Source organism: Meleagris gallopavo, chromosome 19, assembly GCF_000146605.3.
Source record: "Meleagris gallopavo isolate NT-WF06-2002-E0010 breed Aviagen turkey brand Nicholas breeding stock chromosome 19, Turkey_5.1, whole genome shotgun sequence".
In the NCBI taxonomy this organism is placed as follows: Eukaryota; Metazoa; Chordata; class Aves; order Galliformes; family Phasianidae; genus Meleagris; species Meleagris gallopavo.
Window position 1 is genome coordinate 1,705,258 of NC_015029.2, and position 20,756 is coordinate 1,726,013.

General features: G+C 47.4%; 1 protein-coding gene across 2 annotated transcripts in view; it reads left to right on the top strand.

The window, feature by feature from the left end:
- Positions 1–20,756, top strand: part of LOC100551074 (discoidin domain-containing receptor 2-like) — a 39,447-nt gene that overhangs the window by 397 nt on the left and 18,294 nt on the right. For both annotated transcript variants that reach the window (XM_010720764.2, XM_003211198.4), the window contains exons 2-7: positions 8,339–8,479; positions 12,697–12,799; positions 14,601–14,829; positions 17,372–17,519; positions 17,723–17,828; positions 20,473–20,659. In XM_010720764.2, the coding sequence (XP_010719066.1) occupies positions 8,416–8,479; positions 12,697–12,799; positions 14,601–14,829; positions 17,372–17,519; positions 17,723–17,828; positions 20,473–20,659 (837 nt within the window). In that variant the 5' untranslated portion in view covers positions 8,339–8,415. The remainder of the gene's footprint in view (positions 1–8,338; positions 8,480–12,696; positions 12,800–14,600; positions 14,830–17,371; positions 17,520–17,722; positions 17,829–20,472; positions 20,660–20,756) is intronic.

Sequence of the window (20,756 nt, forward strand, 5' to 3'; positions counted from 1 at the left end):
CCCTGCCGCACCGGGTGGCACGTCGGGGTCCTGGCAGCTTTCTTGGCACGCAGGGCTGCTGCCGCTGCTCCGCGCCCTGGCAGGGGTTCATTGCGGGACTTTCCGCTCCGGATAAGTGTGATTACTTCCCTGGTAAACCCCCTTTTTTCCAGGTGCTGAGAACTTTCCCAAGCAGCCCCGTTCCCACCGCGGAGCCTTGCAGGGTTGCTTTCCGCTCCGCGGGTTTTTATTTAATAGTTTGGCTGAAATTCCATCCACTCTTTGTGTGCCGCGGAGAACAACGCGTTCGTGGGGCTTCTGCTCTTTTAAATAAGGGTAAGATAGCGCTGCTCTCTGCGTGAAGCTGCTGGAGGCTGCGCGGACACAAAGCTCCAACCGTGGCAACAGGGAAATGCAGGAGCCGGGCTGCGGGCAGGCAGAGAACAGCCCGACCTGCAGCACAGAGCTCTATGCTGGCCTTAATTACAGCTTTGCTTGTACCTGCCTGGGTGAGGGCTTGCAGCCAGCAAACCCTGCCTGTTGCCCTGCTGGTGGAACCACGGCTGTTCTTACTGTGGAGATCCAGTGCCCGTGTTGCACTGAATGAGTCCTTGCTGCTTTGTGGCAGTGCGTCCCGGAGGCGTAACGTGTGTGCTGTGGAATTTCATTTCCTCAATTTTAATTTGCTGGTTTTAATTTCAGTCCAGTACAGAAAAGAGGTAAAGGGGATCCTCTTCTTTGGTCTAGACATCGTCGTTTTGTATATTTTATTTCCCATATTTCTTATTGCCTCAAACAATCTGGGACTTGCAACTTTTCCTACACCTCCCTGCCTTTCCTAATCTTATTAATTTTGTGATCTCCTCTTTCTGGTTTGTCTTGAAAAAGATTCCATCAGGCCCGGCTGTGCTGCCTTTCCATGGCTGTGAAATACTGCGAGATCTCTCTCAGTGTCCTTGTTTTGCTTTGTTTATAAACAAACCATTTGGTTTGATTGCTTGAAGTACATTGTGGTAAGCAGGGATGCTCTCTGAACTGTCTGCAGTCATGCTACGTATTTCGTTGGAACACTGAGTTAATTAACATTTCATCTCAGTGTGCAAGAAGTTAAACTTTATCTTTTAGAGCTGTACCAGTGAATAGCACACCCTGCAGAACACAGAGCTGCCTGAAAATCATTGCTGGCTCTCTGGGCTTGGAGCAGAGATTCAGCTCACCCCAAAACTTTGCCCCTCTCTGCTCCTGTTTTTGCTGGGCACTTCCCCAGTTAAACTTGAAAAGCACTTTGTAGTGAGCACAGCTCACTGAGCAGCGTGCAGCCAGGCTTCCCCTGCTCTGCCCTCCAAAGAAGTGAGCTGTGCTGTGAAGCTGCCTGCACCCATGGAATGCAGTTGGTGATAACAGCCTGTGCTTCTTGCTGTTGGAAAAGCTTGCTCCAGCTTGGTCTCTGTAAAAGTGGGCTGGTAAATGTTTTGAGGGAAGACGACAGCAGTGCTGTCACAATGAGGTCAGTGACAGGTGCACGGAAATTTCTTTTTCTGAATGAAGGGACGTTTCTACAAAACCCATAAAATGCAGCATTTGGTAGTGCTAGCATTGCTGCGGTGCTCTGATGTAAACTGGGTTGCCAGCTGAACTAGTAGGAGTTCCAGCGTAGAGTTTGTTTTCCTTTCCACTGAACCATCTCCTGGTGCTTGGCTCCCACCCTCGCACAGCCCAACCAGCAGCTCTCAGCTCGGGGCTGGATGCTCCACGCTGCTCTGCACGTTGTTTGCTTCCCTTCTGCTTTTGCAAAGAGGCTGCTTGGCCTGGACGTCTTTCAAAAAGAATCTGGATGGAGCAGTCTGCATGGAAGCGTAGGTAGGGAGCTGTAACTGTGAGCTGGGTTTTCTGGAAGGGAGCAGTCAATAGAGAAAACTAATTACAACTGAAAGAAACACAAATGTAGCTCAGGGCAGTGAGAAGTACTTTGATATCTGTGTGGATTTGTGGATGTGCCCTGGTGCATCACCCAGCTGGTGGGTAAAGCACGCCGATGGTGGTTTGGATGGAGGACTCAGCACTGCTTTGCCATCCGTGTGAGCTCTCCCTTTCCTTGTAGCTGTGCTCAGATGGCACCGTCCCAGTTTCCATTCGGCCGATCCGTGTTCTGTTGATGAGGTTGATTTACAAAGTGCCACCTGATAGCTCCCAAAAATAGAAGCCAGTGGGAGCACGATCTGTGCTGTGCAGAGGGCTGCTGCCATACCCCGGCCTCTGGGATGAGTTCTGCTGCTCTGGTACATCTTCAGGGAAGACAGAGTGCAATTGAAGCCTGGAAGCTGGGGGAACTTCAGTCCGTGGAGTCTATTAAACCCTGGCTGGCCAAAGCCTTGCACTGCTGCTCTGAGCTTGGTGCTAACCCTGCAGTGCTCTGCCCAGGAGCTCATCCAGCCCGAACGGCTCTGAGCCTCCGTAACTTGAGCTCCTTCTGAGTGTGAGTTTGAGCACTGTTAAGTAAAAGGTTATGGTGGAGCCCCTTGAGAACAGGGAGGGAGGAAGGTGGTTTAGATTGAGTGCTCTTAATACTCCATCTGTCATCTGTGTGGTTAACATGTCATATAAATGGTTGCTATGTGAGCCTCGGAGCGGGAGATGGTGGGTCTGGGAGGAGCGTTGTGAGCTTGTAGCTGCTGAGCTTTAAAGATTGTTTAAAGAAAAAAAAGTAAACAGCCTCAAAAAAGAGGAGGAACTAAAAAACCTGTAGAGAAACACAAGTGTAAGGAATAGAGGAAAGCTATACGTGTGCCACTGTGGGTTCTGCTTAGGAAGGAAGCTCTGGTAAGGGACAAAGTGATGCCTTTGCTTGGGCAACAGGAGATGGTCAGAGCCTTCTGTTCGTGCCTATCATCTGTTCTCCTGCACAGTACGGTGAACTGCATTTCCTTATCTCTGGCTCTACTTCTCTGTTTTCTGTTTTGGCCTGGTTAGCTTGATGGGTTGTGTTGCATTTCACTGATGCTTAAATCTGGTTTGTGAGGAAGAGCTCTGAGCAGTTTCCCAAACTGAGAACACCCCATTGCTGTGGAATCAGCCCACAGGCAAGAGGGAAATGCTGGAACATTTGGGGTATCATACTTGCCCACACTTCTCCCGGGCTGCAGCTGAGGTTGCCCTTTGTGCTTGAGGCCATGAGCTGAGCCTTCTCCAAATGTTGTATATCCACCACGTACGAATGCCCTGGATATGATTATTTTTTTTCCTAAAATCTTGCAGGAGTTGTTGCTTTCTTTTCCCCCAGCAGCCTCATCAGGTCTTTGGCTGTGCTGTGGAAAGGCTCAGACCCTCACCAGCTTCTTGAGAACCCCATCACCCACCTACAGGTACACAAAGCATACCAGACCTCCATGGTCTTCTGCCACAGTCCCCTCTGTGCTGTCCCTATCCCTGCCCCGTGTGCCACTCTGCAGCACTGTTGGTCACTGAACGAATTCCATGCACTCTCTGCTAGTGGTACGTCTCCAAATGCCACCTTGAAGATCACACTGAAGCTACTTGCTTTTTCTAGGTCTTCTTACCTTATGCATCTTGATAAACCCCAACCTCTTTCCCTGAAGTCTGGTTGCTGTCACCCACAGCCATGTGGAGTCCGGCCATGCCTTGTGTTCCCTGCTACGCTCCTGATGCTGCCACGTGGTTCTGGTCTCCCTGGCCATCTCCCCTTGGTCCCCTGCATGAGGACCTCGCTGGCATGCCCAGTTCCTCCGTAGTGTCCAGCATGTTGGCCTTCGTTCTCTATGGTCCTTGGTCTGTCCTGGTCCCACCAGTTAGTCACACAAAGACTTCTCCTTGTGTTATATCCAGGGCTGGCTGCAGGGACTGTTCTTCAGGTTTGCTTATGGGAAAATTTGTCACCTTCTTCTCATGGAGCCCAGTATGCTGTTATGGGGCTGCAGCCATCTGGTAACCCCCTGGTGCTGGGGTGGCTGGCCTTCTCAGGCCAGGGATCCTGATGTAAATTATATATTTTCCAATCTAATGGCAGCTGGCTTAGCTAGAAGATAATGCCTTTCCTTATGACATTTGTCCCTGTGTGCTCTTAGCGTGATGCCAGCTGAGTTGTGAGGGCGAATCTTTGTTATTGGTAAATGGGAGCTTATAGGGAGGAGGTGATTGGAACTCTTTCTGCTAAGCATTTTCATCAGCACATTTAGTTTGGTCAGGACTGGGGCTGCGTGGGCTTATGTGTGCTCCAGAGGTGGACTGTTGGGGTGTCCAATTAATTCTGAGGCAACAGAAAAGCCCCGCCGTTGTTCTGGGGCCCTTGAAATGGCAGTCACACCTCCCTGCCTCCTCCTTCAGGCTTCAGATATTGCCCCATTTAGTGGCTTTGCTGCTTCCTCCTTGAGCGCCTTTAGGGCTGCTAGGATGTAATGTCCAGTCATCCTGACCGTTCTTGAACCCCCTCTGGGGATATTTCCATTCTGAATAGATCCTCCTGGTACACAGCATGCAGAAATGGATGCACACCCATGAGCCTTGGTCATGACCATGGGATATCTTGGCACACTGCTGGGCATCTTTAATGGGATTCCTGCAACAAACCCGAAGGTCCCACTCCAAGGTAATGATCTGCAAAGGAACCAGTTAAAACAAATGGCAGTTTCAGTCAGGATCTAGAGAGGCTTGCAAACATGCCAGACCTCCGTAATGGATCTCTGGAGGGAGAATAGTGCCTGGAGGAGCTCCAAGTCCCACCTTCTTCATGCAGATAGCTACAGAACAGCTCCCTCCTGTGCTCAGAGTGCTTGCAGGGCACACAGGGAGCTGGGCAAGGTGAGCTGTGCTGATGGAGAGCTGGACTGGGTGTTTACACGCAGTATCTGCTGGCTATGTTGGGAAAAAAGCTGCCCTCCATTGCATTTCTCAGTGAGTTTTTCAGCAACTAGATTTTTTTTTTTTCCACTCTCACAATGATTGTAACAGGATTTTATTCTCCTTCAGCCAGCTGTTAGCAATTAGCAACTTGATCCATTCAGTCTGAGGACAGAGTTTAACACTTTCTTGCCACTGTGAGGATGTTGCTAATCCTGTTTGTGCTGGTCTGGGTCTTGTGCTGTGGTGTTGGCACTCTATGTACATGTGCAGGTCAGGAGGAGAGACACCATAAACCCAGGGACTCCAGTGCAGCTGAAAGAGCTGTGAGGAAAAGTGAGTTGTCAGCCCAGAAAAAAAAAATCATTTGGAAGATGATTCCCAAGCAGTTTGCACAGAGGCTTGTATTTTGTAGTGTATTCCAGTGTGCTCTAGCACATGGAAGCGTGCACTTTGGAAATCAAATCTATTACCAGCTGAGATTTAGCCTCAGCAGAAATCAGCATCAGTAGTTGTTCAAACAGCAGTTCCCAGGATGAAGAGCTCCAGAGTGGAGCCGAGGTTCCTCTAAATTATGAGATGAGTGGAAAAACATCCTGGTGTCTTGCACAAGGCACCAACAGCTGCGGTAGGGCTTGAGAAGATGAGGAGTGATGCTGCTTGCACAGTGGTGGTCCAGGAGCAGGAGCTAAGTGTGCTTGGAAGAAAAAATTCAGAGCACACTGAACCCAGCTGCTGGGATCTCCAGTAGGGTTCATCTGCTGGAAATATTCCTTCTCTGCCACATACGAAGGTGAGGATTCTTCTCACTTAACCGTGGCCATCAGGATAAGCCTTGTCCAAGACAGCTCTTTGTCTTCTGTCTGCCATCAGTGGAGAAGGATGCATCCCACAACGATTCATCTTGCTTATTTTGGACCCTCTTTGGGTAAGGGAATGGAAGCAGAGGTCTCTAGGCCAAATGCAGCTTTTTCATAGGCACAGAACTGCAGGCAGGTGAGCTCTACAGCCAGCTCTGAAACTTTCCTAGCGTATTTCGTGGAGACCAAGCTGGCTGCTATGGTCACATCTTCCAGTTTCAGTTTGCTGTTCCCTTAAGACACGCTGGTTTTACATGACCTGCTGAGCTCCACATGCCCCTGGGAAAGGCCCTGGTCTGTGGGATGGGATCAGAGAGGCAACCCATGTGCTGTCCCAGCCCATGCTGTTCCTCCTGCACTGGCTGCTGGCTCATGCCAAGAGCTGGCATGCTGCTCGGGCATTTCTGCATGCCTTCTCTTGCTCTCCCTGGTTCCCTCTACCCTCTTGTTGTCTCTGATGTACTGATCACTGTGTTCAGATGGACATATAACAACGTGGCTAGACAGATGATTATATAATAGGTTTGATTTGGGACATGTGATCTTTAGGTAAATGGGCACCTAAATGATGGTGTTTGTTCTGTACCTGGTCAAAACAGATAATTTTGGATGCTGCCGCTGTCTGTGTTGCATGTCACGTGTATTATATTGCAGGGATAATTGTGGCCATTGCTGTGACTTGAGAAGCTCTAGTAAAAAGGCAAGTCCTTATTCTAAGCCTTAGTACCTCTCAGTGCCTGTCACTCAGAGAGCCGCAGCGTTTGGATGCTTAAAATCACATCAGGGATTGCTCTGATTCCTTTTGTTTTTGCCTCAGCAGAGGGCTCGTGTCCTCACCTGACAGTAGGCAGTATCTGTTTCAGTGCTCTGTGGCTGTTAACCCTGGGTGACTTACGGAGGACCTTTCCAGAGTATTGTGGCGGGTGCTGGCCCGTGTCTCCACAGATGTCTCATCCTTTCCAGCTTGCCAGGCTGTCCTCGTGTTCTGAAGGGGGTGATGAGGATGTGGAGCATCTGTGTGCTTGTCCTCTGCCAGCTGAGGACTCCTGCACAGTTGGCAGCTGTTAAACCTCCAGCTGAGAGGCCACCTGGGAGATGTCTCTAAGTCGCTGTTCTCCTGCCAGGACCCCCTCAGGACCTGGCAGCTCTGTTACTGCGTGGGACACACACAGGGAAGGAGCATTCCCAGCCCAAGCTGCACCCACAGGGCGCCCCAGACCCCTCCAAGCAGTTCTCTGCTCTGTCTCCATCTCAGGCAGTGCCCTTGCAGTTGTGAGATTTTTGCCTCTTGCTCATATTGTCACGTTGCTGGGCACAGCACCCATCATTAATTCCCCCTCCTGCACCACATTTGGCTTTCCCAGGAAGGCCCCTAGCTTGGTTTTCAGACTCAGAGCTATTCTCTCTGATGGAGTGAATCCAGCAAGGACAATGGCCAATAGCAAATCCTTAGGAAGGAGAATAAAAACAGGGCAAGCCTCAGTGATTCTAACCCTGATTTAGCTCCCGGGTGTCTAGCAATGTGCAGCTGGGGGATTTCCTGAGCCAAAGGTTTTACCTTCAGATTTAGGAACCAGTGGTGCATCTTTGTTGTGAAGAAAGCCAATTGTTTGGGTATCCACGGCAACTTGAGGCTGTGAGTTGCTGGCTTAGTTATGTGGGGTGGGAAGAACCATCTTTTGTTAGAAATCTCTGAGCTAATGGCATCTGATGCTCTGCCATTCCTAAACGTGTGTCTGCGCTGGCATGGTGATGATCTCTTCCTTTCGTTAACAAATCCTAACATTCGATTTTTACCTTTTTGATACCACTCTGAGGGTTCTTCAGCAAATATTCCTTGGCACTGGCAACTTTTAATTTATTGGTTTGTTCTGTTTTCTTCTATTCTAACGTTCAAGTTCAAGACAAACCCTCTAACCTGCCTATTCTAAAGCAGTCTTCTGGGATGGGAACTTCCTGAGGCAGTTTGTAATGAATGTGGACAAAAAGAATCAATGTAACCTCACTGATAAACACCTTAAGGAGCACGAGGTCATACTATGGCTTTCCACTGAAATTGCCAGAGTTTAAGCCCTTTGCTATTTTTCTCATTTCCAAACAGGAAATTAAGTGTACTTGCATGTGTGAGTGCACACGCTCTGTTGGCAGCAATGTGGACACGAAGGGAGAGATTACTTTCACCCTGGTTTGGAAATTTACCTCTAGATTGTGTGACATTTGGGTATTTGGGGGTTAGCAGTTGGTGCGGATAGAAGTGCGTATCTGGGTTCAGCACTGCCTGGGGAGCCTGGCTGGGCCATCCAGGTTGGCTGCAGCAGCAGCTTCTGTGCTCATTATATAACGAGGAAACTGATTAATAAATGGAGGAGTTACTGCTTTCATTAGTCTTGTTTAAGAGCAGTTATTGGGTATGTCTGTGTAGAAGGCTGTGGAGCTGAGCTGGATTACCCTTCAGCTCTAGAGGTGCACAGGTAAGCAGGCAGTATTAACCCATCAGTTAGCCCTGGTCAGGAGCTGAGGTCAGGGCACTTCTGAAGGCACGAACTGCCCAACCCAGCACAAGGCAATGGCAGTAGAGCATGCTGACGCAGCAGCGTGGCCGTCCTGCCTTTGGAGGGCTCTCATCTTCTCTTTGCTTTGTGTTTCAGAAATGTAGATCGCAGCTGCTGCCTGTGAAGGACTCGTGCCCATCTGAGCCTGCGCAGAGTCTCTGACTGCTACCATGATCTTCTGCATACTGCTGCTGGCCTCCCTGCCTGAGCCATCCGGCTCCGAAGTCAACCCTGGTAGGGAGCTGCCAGATTGGGCTCCAATCTCCCAATTCCCCTGTCTTCATTCTCAGCCTTTCTTTGCCTTTCGGGGTGAACACGTGTAAATGTAATGAATAGGCATAAACATAATTGCTACTGTAGTCCCCGATTGCCTGCTTCTAGGCTGAGGTAGATGGTTTACTCTGACTGTGCTGATGTGCAATGTCTGACAGTTCCAGGAGGGCTCAGGCATGTGGATTTCTTCCTTCCAGTGCTTTCAGCAGGCCTGTGTGGAGTTCTGGTTCTCTCCTCATTGCTTTGGCTGTACAACCTGCAGAACAAACCTAATTGTAGGCTGGCTCAGAGATGCTTTGCTCACTGTGGAAAGCCAATCACCAGTTAGCAAAGCATAAACAGCAGTTCTGCAGCCAGCAAAGGGGATTCTGGAGAGAGATGTGGAAGGGAATATTTAGAAACCATACCTGGCACAAGGCTAAGCTATAGGTGGGAGTGCAGGCCTGTGAGTCCCTGTGGGGGGAATGACCTCTTATCCTGCAGCACTGAGCAAGTTACAAGTCTGAGTGATTAATAAGATAATGATCTGCAGTATATTGCAAAAATCAGCGTAATAAGGTGGCTGCTGCTGGAGATGGTCTGAAATTAATTAGTCTAATCTGTGTCCAGATTGGCCCAAGGTGTGGTGAGCCAGCAGTGCTGCCCTGGAGGGGTTGTTGTGTCTGGCTGTGTTTGAAGCACTGTGGCTGTGTTTGGCTCTGACCCCACTGTCCCTTGTAGATGTTTGCAGCAGTTTGAGGTCGTGCTGCAGCCACACAGATGTGAAGTGAGGCCTGTGGGGGAGCTCAGCAGGTATTTATATGCCTGTTCCCTGTGCCCAGCTTTGAACAAGGGTTGCCAGCTGGTTCTGATTGTTTTCTCTGTACTTCCACAACATTTAACAATCACATGCAAATCCCTTTAGGTGGTGATAAGTACATAAATTACACGTAGGAGAAGCTGTCCTCAGTGCAGGACCTTGGCTGGAGGGTGGGCTATGAGCACAAGGCTTCCAAGAAGTGAACGTTTGGCTTTTCTAGGACCTCTGAGTTTGGCTTCCTGAAGAAGCTTAGCTTTCTTAGCTCCGCTAGCTGTTCAGCTGCCTCTGTCTCAAGGGCTGTGCCCTGTTCCCATCCAGACCTGGCCCAGCCGGTGCTCCTTGGCTGCAATGCCCACTGACTGTCTTGCTCTGAGCTGCTCTAGAAGCAATCTGAAGCATCTCCAAAGCCTGTCTGCAGCACTGCCTGTTAGCAGAGCAGGTGCCCCCTGAACCAAGGGGCTGCTTTGTGGATGATGCCAGGCCTGGCTGGGAAGGATCCTGTATTAGTCCTTTAGCCCAGCATCAGATGCTTGATCTCACGAGAGATGCGACAGACCTTCCTGTCTACCTGGCAGGGGTGTGTGTCCTGGGTGCACAATGAAGAACTGGGAAAGTCTGAGCAGGGGTCCTTGCTGGGTGGCAGAGCCCAGGTGGGCTTTTTGCACAAAAGGACTTGCTTTTTGGTGAGAGCTTTCTGCTTCTGTGAGTCACAGCTGCATTCAGAGTGCATTCCTCAGTGCCAGGGCTGCTCTGGTTTCCATTTGCCCTTCGTATGGCATTGTTGCAGGGAATGCTGTTAACCTTTAGCAAAAATGTGACCAGACAGGACTCCCACTGCAGAATCACAAGAGCGCTTTCTGCTTTCAGGTGATAATTCTGCCTTTTTGGGAACTCTTCAGATACTCACCCACAAGTCAGGAGCATAACTTTCCAGTAATTGGTCAAGTTGTACTGGTCTATTGATGGGACAGGCAAGAGTTAAGACATGTGAGGCCAGTTTGGTTTTCTAAGCTTACTGTTCAGTATCAGAACAGGCTTACAGCTCTGTCCCCCAGCTGCCTCTGCTCACTGCAGTCTGCTGCTTCAGAGCTTTCTGTGCAAGCACTTGTGTGTCCATTTGGTAGCCATTAGTGCTGTCAGATCTGTGAGCGTGCCTAGCTGGTGTCTGAGGCCATGTGAACCTGTGGCATTCATCGAGTGCTTAGTAGGTTAAGGATGGATATGTTGATGCACTGTTTTTGAATTCAGCTACCTAATGCTCAGCTACCTTGATTACATGAGTTGTTCAAGATGTAAGTCATCTTTGCCATGCTTTAGTAATCTCTTCTGTAAAGAGGCAGTTGACCTTTCCTTGTGCATAATATGTTGCATTCTCTACCTTTTGATGGGAAAGGAAGTAATGGCTGTGTTCCATATATGTTCCATATATGACCATGAACACAGACAGTTGTGTAATGGTGTTTTCTAGATTTTATATATTTATATATTTTCTAGATTTTATATATTTATATATTTTCTAGATTTTCTAGATTTTATATATTTTATATATTTTATATTATTTTATATATTTTATATATTTATATATTTATATATTTTTATATATTTTTATATATTTTTATATATTTTATATATTTTATATATATTGCTGATTTGCTGTTTGACTTTATTTGCACTCAGCATTCAGTGTTTGTAGAACAGTTTGTTCTAGAGGTGGGTTTTGTGCTTCTGCCTTTTCCAGGATTTACCAATGACCGTTCTGCTTTTAATTGTTTCATGATTTAATCTCAAATAACGATACAACTCTTTTTCATCTGCTATTGGTGTCAGTCTGACAGATATCTCACTTGCCTGTTTTGAATATTGAGGCTTAATGAATACATTAAGACTTTGAGCATCTCTAATATTCTGAGACATTCAAAACATGACATCAGAAGGAAGAGCTTGGCCAAGCAGAGACTTGTAAGCTGCTGCACTGGGCTGTGGTGAGCTTGCAGAGCTGTTGTCTGTACTCCTTTGAGGTACCAAGTCTGAACTCTTATCTGGAGAGAGATGCTTGCTTCCCTTACCAGTCACAGGTAGTGACAGACCAATGTGAGCAGTGTGGACTTTGCTCAATTTGCTCTAACCTGCAGTGTTAGAGCTGTAGGAGACAAAGTCAAAGGCTTTACTGAAGTCTAGGTAGATTGTATCCACAGCCTTTCCCTCATCCACCAGGTGAGTCACTGGATCATAGATGGAGATCAGGTTGGTCAGGCAGGACCTGCCTTTCATGAACCCAGTGCTGGCCGGGCTGATCCCTTGCTTGTCCTTTGCATGCTGTGTGATTGCACTCCAGATGAACTGCTCCGTGATATTCCCTGATACTGAAGTCAGGCTGACAGGCCTGTAGTTCCTGGATCCTCCTTCTGACCCTTCTTGTAGATGGCCATTGTGTTGGTAGGTCTGCAGTTGTCTGGGACCTCCCCAGCCAACCAGGACTGCTGAGAAATGATGGACAGGGGCTTGGCAATCACTTCTCCCAGCTCGCTCAGCACCCTCAGGTGAATCCCATCCAGTCCCATGGACTTCTGGCAGTACAGGTGGAATAGCATGTTGCTAACTGTTCCCTCCTGAATTGCTGGAGTTTATTCCGCTCCTCATTTCTATCTTTCAGCTCAGGGGTTCAGTACCCTGAGGACAACTCATGTGACTATTACAGACAGAAGAAAAGAAGGCATCAAAAATCTCAGCCTCTTCTTTCTTCTAATACTCTAATATTCCCCACTGCATCTCATAAATGATAGAGGTTCTTCTTGGACCTCCGTTTGTTGTTAATATATTTGTAAAAACATTTTAATTATCTTTTTACAGTGGTTGCCAGATTTAATTCTAGCCTACCAGCCTCACTTCCAACCCTGGCATGCTTCCTTCATTTCTAGCGAGCCTGGTTTTATCCCTTTCCCCATTCAAACCTAGTCTGAAGCTGTCTCAGTAAGCCCTGCCAACTCCTAGGCTGGAATGCTTTTCCCCTTTGAGACTGGTGGAGCCCATCCGTTGCCAGTGGGCTCAGGGTTGAATTAACTGCCCTGTGATCAAAAAAAACAGTTGCAATACATTTCACTGTAGAGTGGGTCCATGCAATTAGTAATACTAGTATGATTTTGGGTTTCTTGTTTTTTGTAAAGCTTTTGTCTTGCCAGGACTCTGCTGAATGATACTGAGTGTATTTCAGTACTTATAATTTTAGTTTATTGCCATTACAAAGCATTTCATCCTTTTTATTTGCGTTCTTGATTTTATCATGTTTATTCCCTAGGCATGGCAGTCTTTTAATTAAACTTGTCTGTTGGTCTCTAAAGAGTTGGTATTGATTTTTGCTTGCTTTGGTTCCTATTTTCAGCTACATGCCGTTACCCTTTGGGAATGCATGAAGGCACGATACGGGATGAAGACATCACTGCTTCCAGCCAGTGGTATGATTCCACAGGACCCCAGTATGCACGGTAGGCTAACGTATGGCAAAATACAAAATTTTGATTTTTCTTTTGAAATTATCCAATATGTGACTGAGGAAAATATATTTGTTTAGCTTCCCTGTTAAAGAAACTCATTCTTGCAACACATGAAGCTGTGACTCAATATTAAGAATTTTCCCCATGAAGTAGTGAGATGTCAGACATGTACCCAGGGATGTGGCCATGTCTCAGTGTTTGGAGCAGTTCAGGATTTGGCTGTTCAAGGCAGCACAGCGTAGTGTTGGATTGAGCCCCGTGGAGAGCAGGAGATTGGACTGGACTTCTACAAGTCACTTCCAACACTGATCTGCTGATGGATTTGGACTTTAAAAGTCAACGCCCCAGGGGCTCTTGCAGAGTGTTTGAAACTAACTTGTAGGAAAGCACTGATGAGGATGAATTTTCAACAGCATCCTTTTGAACAAATGAGCTGTGTCCACTTGGACCCAAAAACCTCGAAAATGTAGAGTTGAGGAATTGTAAAAAAGCAGCTTGAGGATTTTCTCTCAAGGTCGAGCAGTACTAACATGTTTCTCATGAGCCTGGCTCTTCATTTTTGTTGTTTCATTTACCTCAAAGCTGATATTTTCAAAATATTCACAAATCTGACTTTCCTCAGACTTGTTTGTTATGATGATGTCAAACATTCCTATAGTTTCTACGCAACTCAGATTTGAATTTCGAGTTAGCTATAATGCTTTATTTATATTTATACTATTTTGGCTTACACCCAGTTCTGCAAATACGTGGGGCATCACTTACCATGTGCTATCAAAATCTGCTTGCCAGGATAGCTGTATGTCCATAGGGTGAAGACATAAAGATGTCCCCAGCTGACTTTGTTAGAGCTGTCTTTCTCTTGCCACTACTTTGACCTGTAGTGTCTCCTGGGTACTTCTTTCCTTGGTTCATAGGGGTTGACTGCACTCATTAAGTCCATCAATTAGAGCTGAGATTGCTGTCAGAATGACAAGGACCCTTCAAGGGCTTCCTGTTTGCTAGGAAATCTGTTGCTGAAGAGACTGCATAGTCTTCTTGTGTCCACATTAGAAACTTTCACCAACTGCTGGCTTGCACAGCCAAACTCAGACAAGTCTAGGTAGGGCATTGGTGCCTTTAGTGGCTCCACTTGCTGATGAGTCCCTTCCAGCTCGGGCTGTTCTGTGGTTATAAAGTTCTATTGCCATGCTCTTCTTGGCATGCAGTCTCCAAGGATTAAAAACCTGAATTTTTGCATCTGGTACTGCAGTGCTCAACTTGTAAGACAGAGTTCCGCATCATGTAGCTTGCAGTGTCGTGCACAAGCAAGTCTGATGAATGAAGGAAATGTGACAGATACTTTGAGATGACACAGAACAGTTTGTAGATGGGCAGAGCTTGCTTTCTTAAATGTATATTAAGATAACTCCTCTTTGTGCTTGAGAGGAGGTTGAACAGAGTTCCCTGTGTGAGATGTAGGAGAAATATGCACTTCCTAGGCCCGATACTAAAAAGCAGGCAATGCACCATTTCCTACTGATTAGCTCAGTTGTATCTGAGCAGCATTATATTACTGCTTCTGGGACAGAAATGACTTGTAATGGTTACAGAGAGGTATCTAAAATAAGGAGGGGCTGTCCTGAGCAGGAAAACCTGGCTGCAGGAATCTGGGAAGTCTCAAAAGTCAGTCCAAGAGGGAGAGGTTTTTGTTACCCTTCTTTTGCTCAATTCTCAGTTTTAAGGTGTCTTCTAAGCTACTGGGGAGGATTGGTCCTTGGAAGTGAAGTCTTTTAATTTGTGTTTTCCCCAGGTTACAAAGGGAAGAGGGCGATGGAGCCTGGTGCCCAGCTGGCTTGCTGCAACCAGAAGATGTACAGTTCCTCCAAATCGACCTGCATAAGCTCTTTTTCATCACCTTGATTGGGACTCAGGGACGACATGCCCGTGCCACAGGCAAAGAATTTGCCCGTGCTTATCGAATTGACTACAGCCGCAACGGGGAGCGCTGGATCTCCTGGAAGGATCGTCAGGGCAGGAAGGTGAGTACAGACAGAGGGTGCAGCGGAGAGCCACGAAGATGATCAGGGGACTGGAGCCACCTCCACTACAAAGACAGGCTGAGGGAGCTGGGCTTGTTCAGCCTGGAGAAGAGAAGGCTGTGGGGTGACCTTATTGCAGCCTTCGGTACCTAAAGGGAGCCTACAGACAGGAGGGGAGTCAACTGTTTGAAAGGGGAGATAACAGCAGGACAAGGGGAAATGGTGTTAAGTTGAAGGAGGGAAGATTTAGGTGGGATGTCAGGGGGAAGTTCTATAGAGAGAGTGGTGAGGTGCTGGAACAGCTGCCCAGAGAAGCTGTGGATCTCCGTCCATCCCTGGAGGTGTTCAAGGCCAGGTTGGATGGGGCCCTGGGCAGCCTGGGCTGCTATGAAATGTGGAGGTTGGTGGCCCTGCATGCAGCGAGGGGGTTGGAGCTTCGTGATCCTTGAGGTCTCTTCCCACCCTGGCCATTCTGTGATTCTGTGAGTATAGTAGGTACTGAGTCATGGAGCATGCAAAGTACAAGAGGGTTAAGATGCTGTCCCCTTGACTCTGACACCAGTTAAGGATGGTGCTCTCCTTTAGCAGTGCCGTTGAAGATTGTGAAGTTCTGGACCCACAATAGTATCTAGCATCTGCCATATGCCATGGTATGCCTGCAGCACTGCTTCATTCCTGGTGCTTTTGGGAGCAATGGTCAGCATCAGCAGTGGCCAAGGCTGGAGGCAGGTGCTGAGTTTGTCCACACACAGCTGAGTTTGCTCAACAAGTGGCAGCTTGTGGAGGTGTTAGACAAAATCTATCTTATTTTTACCATTCTATATGGCAAAAAAAATGTCTTTTTCTGTTATGGAGCTGGTGCAGGGGTACCTTTCTTCTGAGAGACTGGGAGGTGGCTGAAGCTTTCTTCCTCTTAGCGAGATTCTTCACGACTGGCTGCAATGCCATGGCAGAATAAGAAATACCTCTTAAGAGGAAAATTAATCTAATTGCAGTGAGATTCTGCCATATGTTGTCTTCTGTTAGGTCTTTTCTGTCAGCAAGGTGTGGTGGATCCAGCTTAGCTGGCTTCTCAATCTCCTATATTAGGTTGTCTGAGAGCTGAAAAGGTTAATCACTGTCTCCTGGTTCCTGACTTCAGGAATTAGCTATGTCCCTGGTTCACTGAAAAAGTCATGGGTGCTTCTCTTAGGAAGAGGGATGTTAAGAGGCTGCTAATTAAAAGCCTGTTGAGGAGCCTGAAGATGCAGAAACAATCCTTTTTGACTGTTCTTACTTACCAAAGGTAGAACTGTTCAGCTGGAAGCGACCTACAAAGATGGTCAAAGCTGCACCTCTCTGGGGCTAACCAAAAGTTATTGAGGTCATTATCCAAATGGCTCTTGAACACATTTGCCCTTGTTGAATTCCATGTCACCAGTAATTATGCAGTGATCTACCCAGATCCTGCTGCAAGGTCTCTCATCCCTCGAGTCACCTTTTGGATTTGAGGGCAGTTGCTGGCACAGTGCAGATCCGTAGATGTGTGCAACCAGGTGCAGGAAACTTTCACAGCCAACCCAGCACAGTTGAGCAGACAGTGTGACCTCTCTCCATTTTAGCAGCCTTTCTGTACTATTCATCTTTCATCATCTTCAGAGAGATGCAGTTTTGTGAGTGGCTTCCTTCTGTAGTACAGCATGACCATTCAGTTCTCATTACACTCCTCAGCCACAATCAGTCTGTGCTGATGTGAAGATGAAGCCAACTTTCTGCTCTTTTATTGGCCTTCCCCATCTTTTAAATTGTCATCACACCACGAGTTGCAGTCCACATGGTCTTCTGAACAACCTCTGCTTCCATCCTTCCAAGAGTGACTCTTGATGTCAGAATTGTTCTTATTTGGTCTCCATAGGTGCAGGTCCTTTCAGAAATCTCTTACATGCTTTGTGTCCATCACTGGGAGATTGGCAGTTCAGCTATTTCCACACGCTGACTGTCAGCATAAGCAGTAGACTGTTCCCAGAACTGCAGTGAAGGTGAAAGTCCATGAGACATCAGACTGTACTTCAGTGGTGTCTGGCAGGGCTGCTTGCACTTCCATCCACCAGGCACTGCGGTACCTCTGAAATTTTGTTGTCTTGTGCAGCATTTCATAGAAAAAGGGTATCAGGACACTCCACAAGGTAATTTAATGATGAGGGCAAATGCTCAGTTACTTGCCCTTTGAATGTGCACAGAGAATTGCTTGAAGACAGAGAGGTTACGTACAAGTAACCAAAGTTCTCTGCAGCATGTGGTCCGCATATATATTCATCTTTCACCTGCCTTTCTCCTCTCCATCATAGTCCTACCTGGTAGGGGTCTGCAGTGGGCAGGAAGCAAAGTGGCAATGCCCTTCACCCTGTCAACCATGCAGCAGGCAGGAGGAGGGGAGCAGCAGGTGCCAACCATCCTGCGTGGGACAACTCCCCAGTCTTACACTGATGGGATGCAGCTACAGCGCCGTACGCATGGATTGCACAGCAAGGAGAAGTTACTGATAAGGACTTCTCTTTTCCAGGTAATACAAGGCAACATTGATACGTACGATGTGGTCTTGAAGGATCTCCGGCCTCCCATCATCGCTCGCTTTGTCCGGGTGATTCCTGTGACAGAGCTGCCCATGACTGTCTGCATGAGGGTGGAGCTCTATGGCTGTGTCTGGTACGGTAAGTAGCTGTTGCTCCTCACTGCAGAGTATCCTCACATCACACTGACTGGGACTCACCTGTGTCCCTGTGTATGCAGAGGAAATTCCAGACCAACAGAACTGCTTCTGTTGGTCCACATCACAAATAAAAGGGTCGTGTGGGCAGAGATAACGGAAGGCGGCTGCTGCTGTGTTTCTGAGGTGTGTGGCCTTCTTTTTTAGATGGTTTGGCATCCTATAGCATCCCCGAAGGAGGGACAATAGCAGCTCCTGGCTTTCCTATCGTTTATCTGAATGACTCGACCTATGATGGCTACCAGGAGCGCAGGTGGGAGAAGTCATCCTGTTTTCTCTCAGTCCTTCTGCAAATCATCTCTTCTTTCTTACTTACCTCATCACTAATATCTCGTATCCCAGATGCTTCTTTGGTGAGACCTCCCTAGCTGCAAGCTGTCCTCTTAATGCTCCAAAGCATGTGTTATTTCAGTGGCTTTGTTCCAGGCCCTTTGACATGCCTTTAGTTCCTGTTTTAGAGGATGTGGGCTCATGACATAACAGTTTCATTCTTAGATGGCAAAGGCTGTCAGGAAACGAGTTTTTTTTATTACTGGAAGTTGTCAGTGCTTCTCTTCAAAGAAAAGAATGTCGTTACACAGCTCACGTTGTCTTTGTTCATGGCTTCCATCTCTGCATGATGTGATGAGGTGGTCTTGGTGTCTAATTTTGACCTTATCCATTGTATTTATTTCTTTGTTGGGTCAGGCATAGCTTTAAGCTGTTTTTTGATACTGCACATCGTAAGGTGCTGCTACTCTTTGTTGCCCCAGTTTGGAGTGGAGATCTGGCTGGACCTTTAGCCTGTGTGTCACTGGGACAGATAAAGATCCTTCCTCTCTTCAGTTGCCTCTGTTGCTTATGCAGGCTGCATTTCAAACTGTTGCAGGAAGTTTCTAGTGTAAAATGGGCATGAAAGTACACAGCAGCTGAACGCTAGGCCTGCACTCAATACCTCTGAGTTCCTATACAGATCTGAGGTACTCTGTTTGAGAAAGCCCTGATGGACTTGAAACACTTTGGAAAACTTCCCACTCCCTGTGGGAAGCTTCAAGTCAGCAGAGGCACCACTGCCAACATGGTATGAGGGGAGGTTGGCTGATAGCTCACTGTGGAGATTTCTTGGGTATGATGCTTTTCCAATTTGGAATAAAAACAAAACAAAAACACCTTAAAATAACTGGAATTTGAGAACTCGTTACAAGGCCCATTAATTTTTCACAAAACTGAGATTAATTAGGTTGGGTGGCACATTCCTTATGCTAAGGCAGTTCTGGTTTATGTAACAGCTGGGAGTTGGAAAGAGTTCATTGACAGTCTCTGAAATATTAAATAACAGTGAACTTGTAGACATTGTGTGACCACTTTGTTTGCACACTTGAGCACCTTTAAAAGACATTAAACTTTTTAGTACTTGAGTATGGATGTCCTCTTGGGGCAGCATATCTCTATTTGTGCAGGAGTGGGCCTAATAAGTGACCCAACAGTGACTTTTCAGTGACGTGCTGTCATAATTTAAGGTGCTTTCATTCTACATCCAACTGCAGTTGTCATCAACTCCTCTTTAATTTTTTTTTACCTGAAGTTCTTTATACTTTGAGGTGATTTTTGTGAAGTTGTGTTACGTCATGCTGAAGGTTGAAATATGGGAAGAGAAAGGACCTTCTTAGTGCCTGAAAGATATAGTGAGGTACCAGGTACCCGTGTCTTAGGTTAACATCTGGTACTTTCAAACTGCATTGGTGTAGTGGGGGTTGGATATAGAAGAAAAAAAGGGAATTACTTGGTCAGAAAGAAGCTACATAAATCATAACAAATGAGTTTAACATTCCAGCCTTACCCATCTCCTCATCTGGCTTCAGTACCACCACACTTACAAGTCCAGTGCTAGCTTAGGATGCTGAGTTTGCTGGGGATTGTCAGGAAGGTCTAAATGCAGACACAAAGCTCACTATGTTAAGCAAGGAGTCTTCAGAGCTAGCTAAACGTAAGCCTGTGTGCTGTACTGGCCTGGAAGGGGCTCTCCCTTGTCCAACTGTTAACCTGCTTTGGAGTCCACAGGGCATATGTACCTGTACAAATCCTGATTTGAGGGCTCACCTGAAATGGGCTGTGGGATCTCCAGCATGTGTAGCAGCCCAGGTGACAAAGACTTCCTAGAGGAGCTGAACAAAACAAGCCCAGGGAGCAAGCTTGGGCACTAATGCTGCTGAACTGTTTGCTCTTTCCTTGCTAGAGGCTGAGGGAGACGTTCCAGGGATGACACCAGAAGGCAGATGGGTCAGGAATGTACCACATCTGGCATCTTTTACTCTATACAGCTTTCCAGCATTGACCTGGTGAGCTCTGCACTCTCAGGAACAAAACAGGGTTCTGGGAGAAGAGTCTGATCAGCTTTGCCAATGGAACTGATAACGCTCTCCTCTTGCACAAGCAACAGTGCCAAAAATAACCCCAGTTACAACTGGCTGAGCTGCCCAGGGTCTCACTGCTTTTTTTTTTCTTTCTGCTTTTCTGTGCCTTCCTGCAAACCTTTCCCCACTGATTTCCCCAAGGTTGCGTGGAGCAGTGTGCCTCCATGCAGCTCTGTGATGAAATGCTGCCCTGCAGTTTGCTGTCTGGGAATCTTGCAGTACCACTTTCTGTAGTCTCCATTTTTGTTGTTGAGAAGCTCTGCTCACAGCTTGGTTTTGCTCTCAGTGCAAAAACTCCTGCCTCCTCAGGCAGGGAAGGGCTTTAAAGTCCCAGCTTGAACAGAATAAATGGTTTGTAGCCCAGTTGTAGGAAATGAGGCTTTTGTGCACGATGCATTAAGAATAAACAAAGGATTGTTTTCCCAGTGCCAGCCAAAGGACCTGAGCGCTTTCACATCTGAGCTCTGGGTGCTGAGCTGTGTAACTGTGCTTCTTCCTGGCCAGGCACTTGTATGGCGGTCTGGGCCAGCTGACGGACGGCGTGCTGGGGCTGGATGACTTCACACAGAGCCACCAGTACCGCGTGTGGCCAGGCTACGACTACGTGGGATGGAAAAACGAGAGCTTCAGCACGGGCTTTGTAGAAATGGAGTTTCAGTTTGACCGACCGCGGAACTTCACCTCCATGAAGGTATTACAGAATCACAGAATGAATCACAGAACGGCCAGGGATGGAAGGGACCTCAAGGATCATGAATCTCCAACTCCCTGCCACATGCAGGGCCACC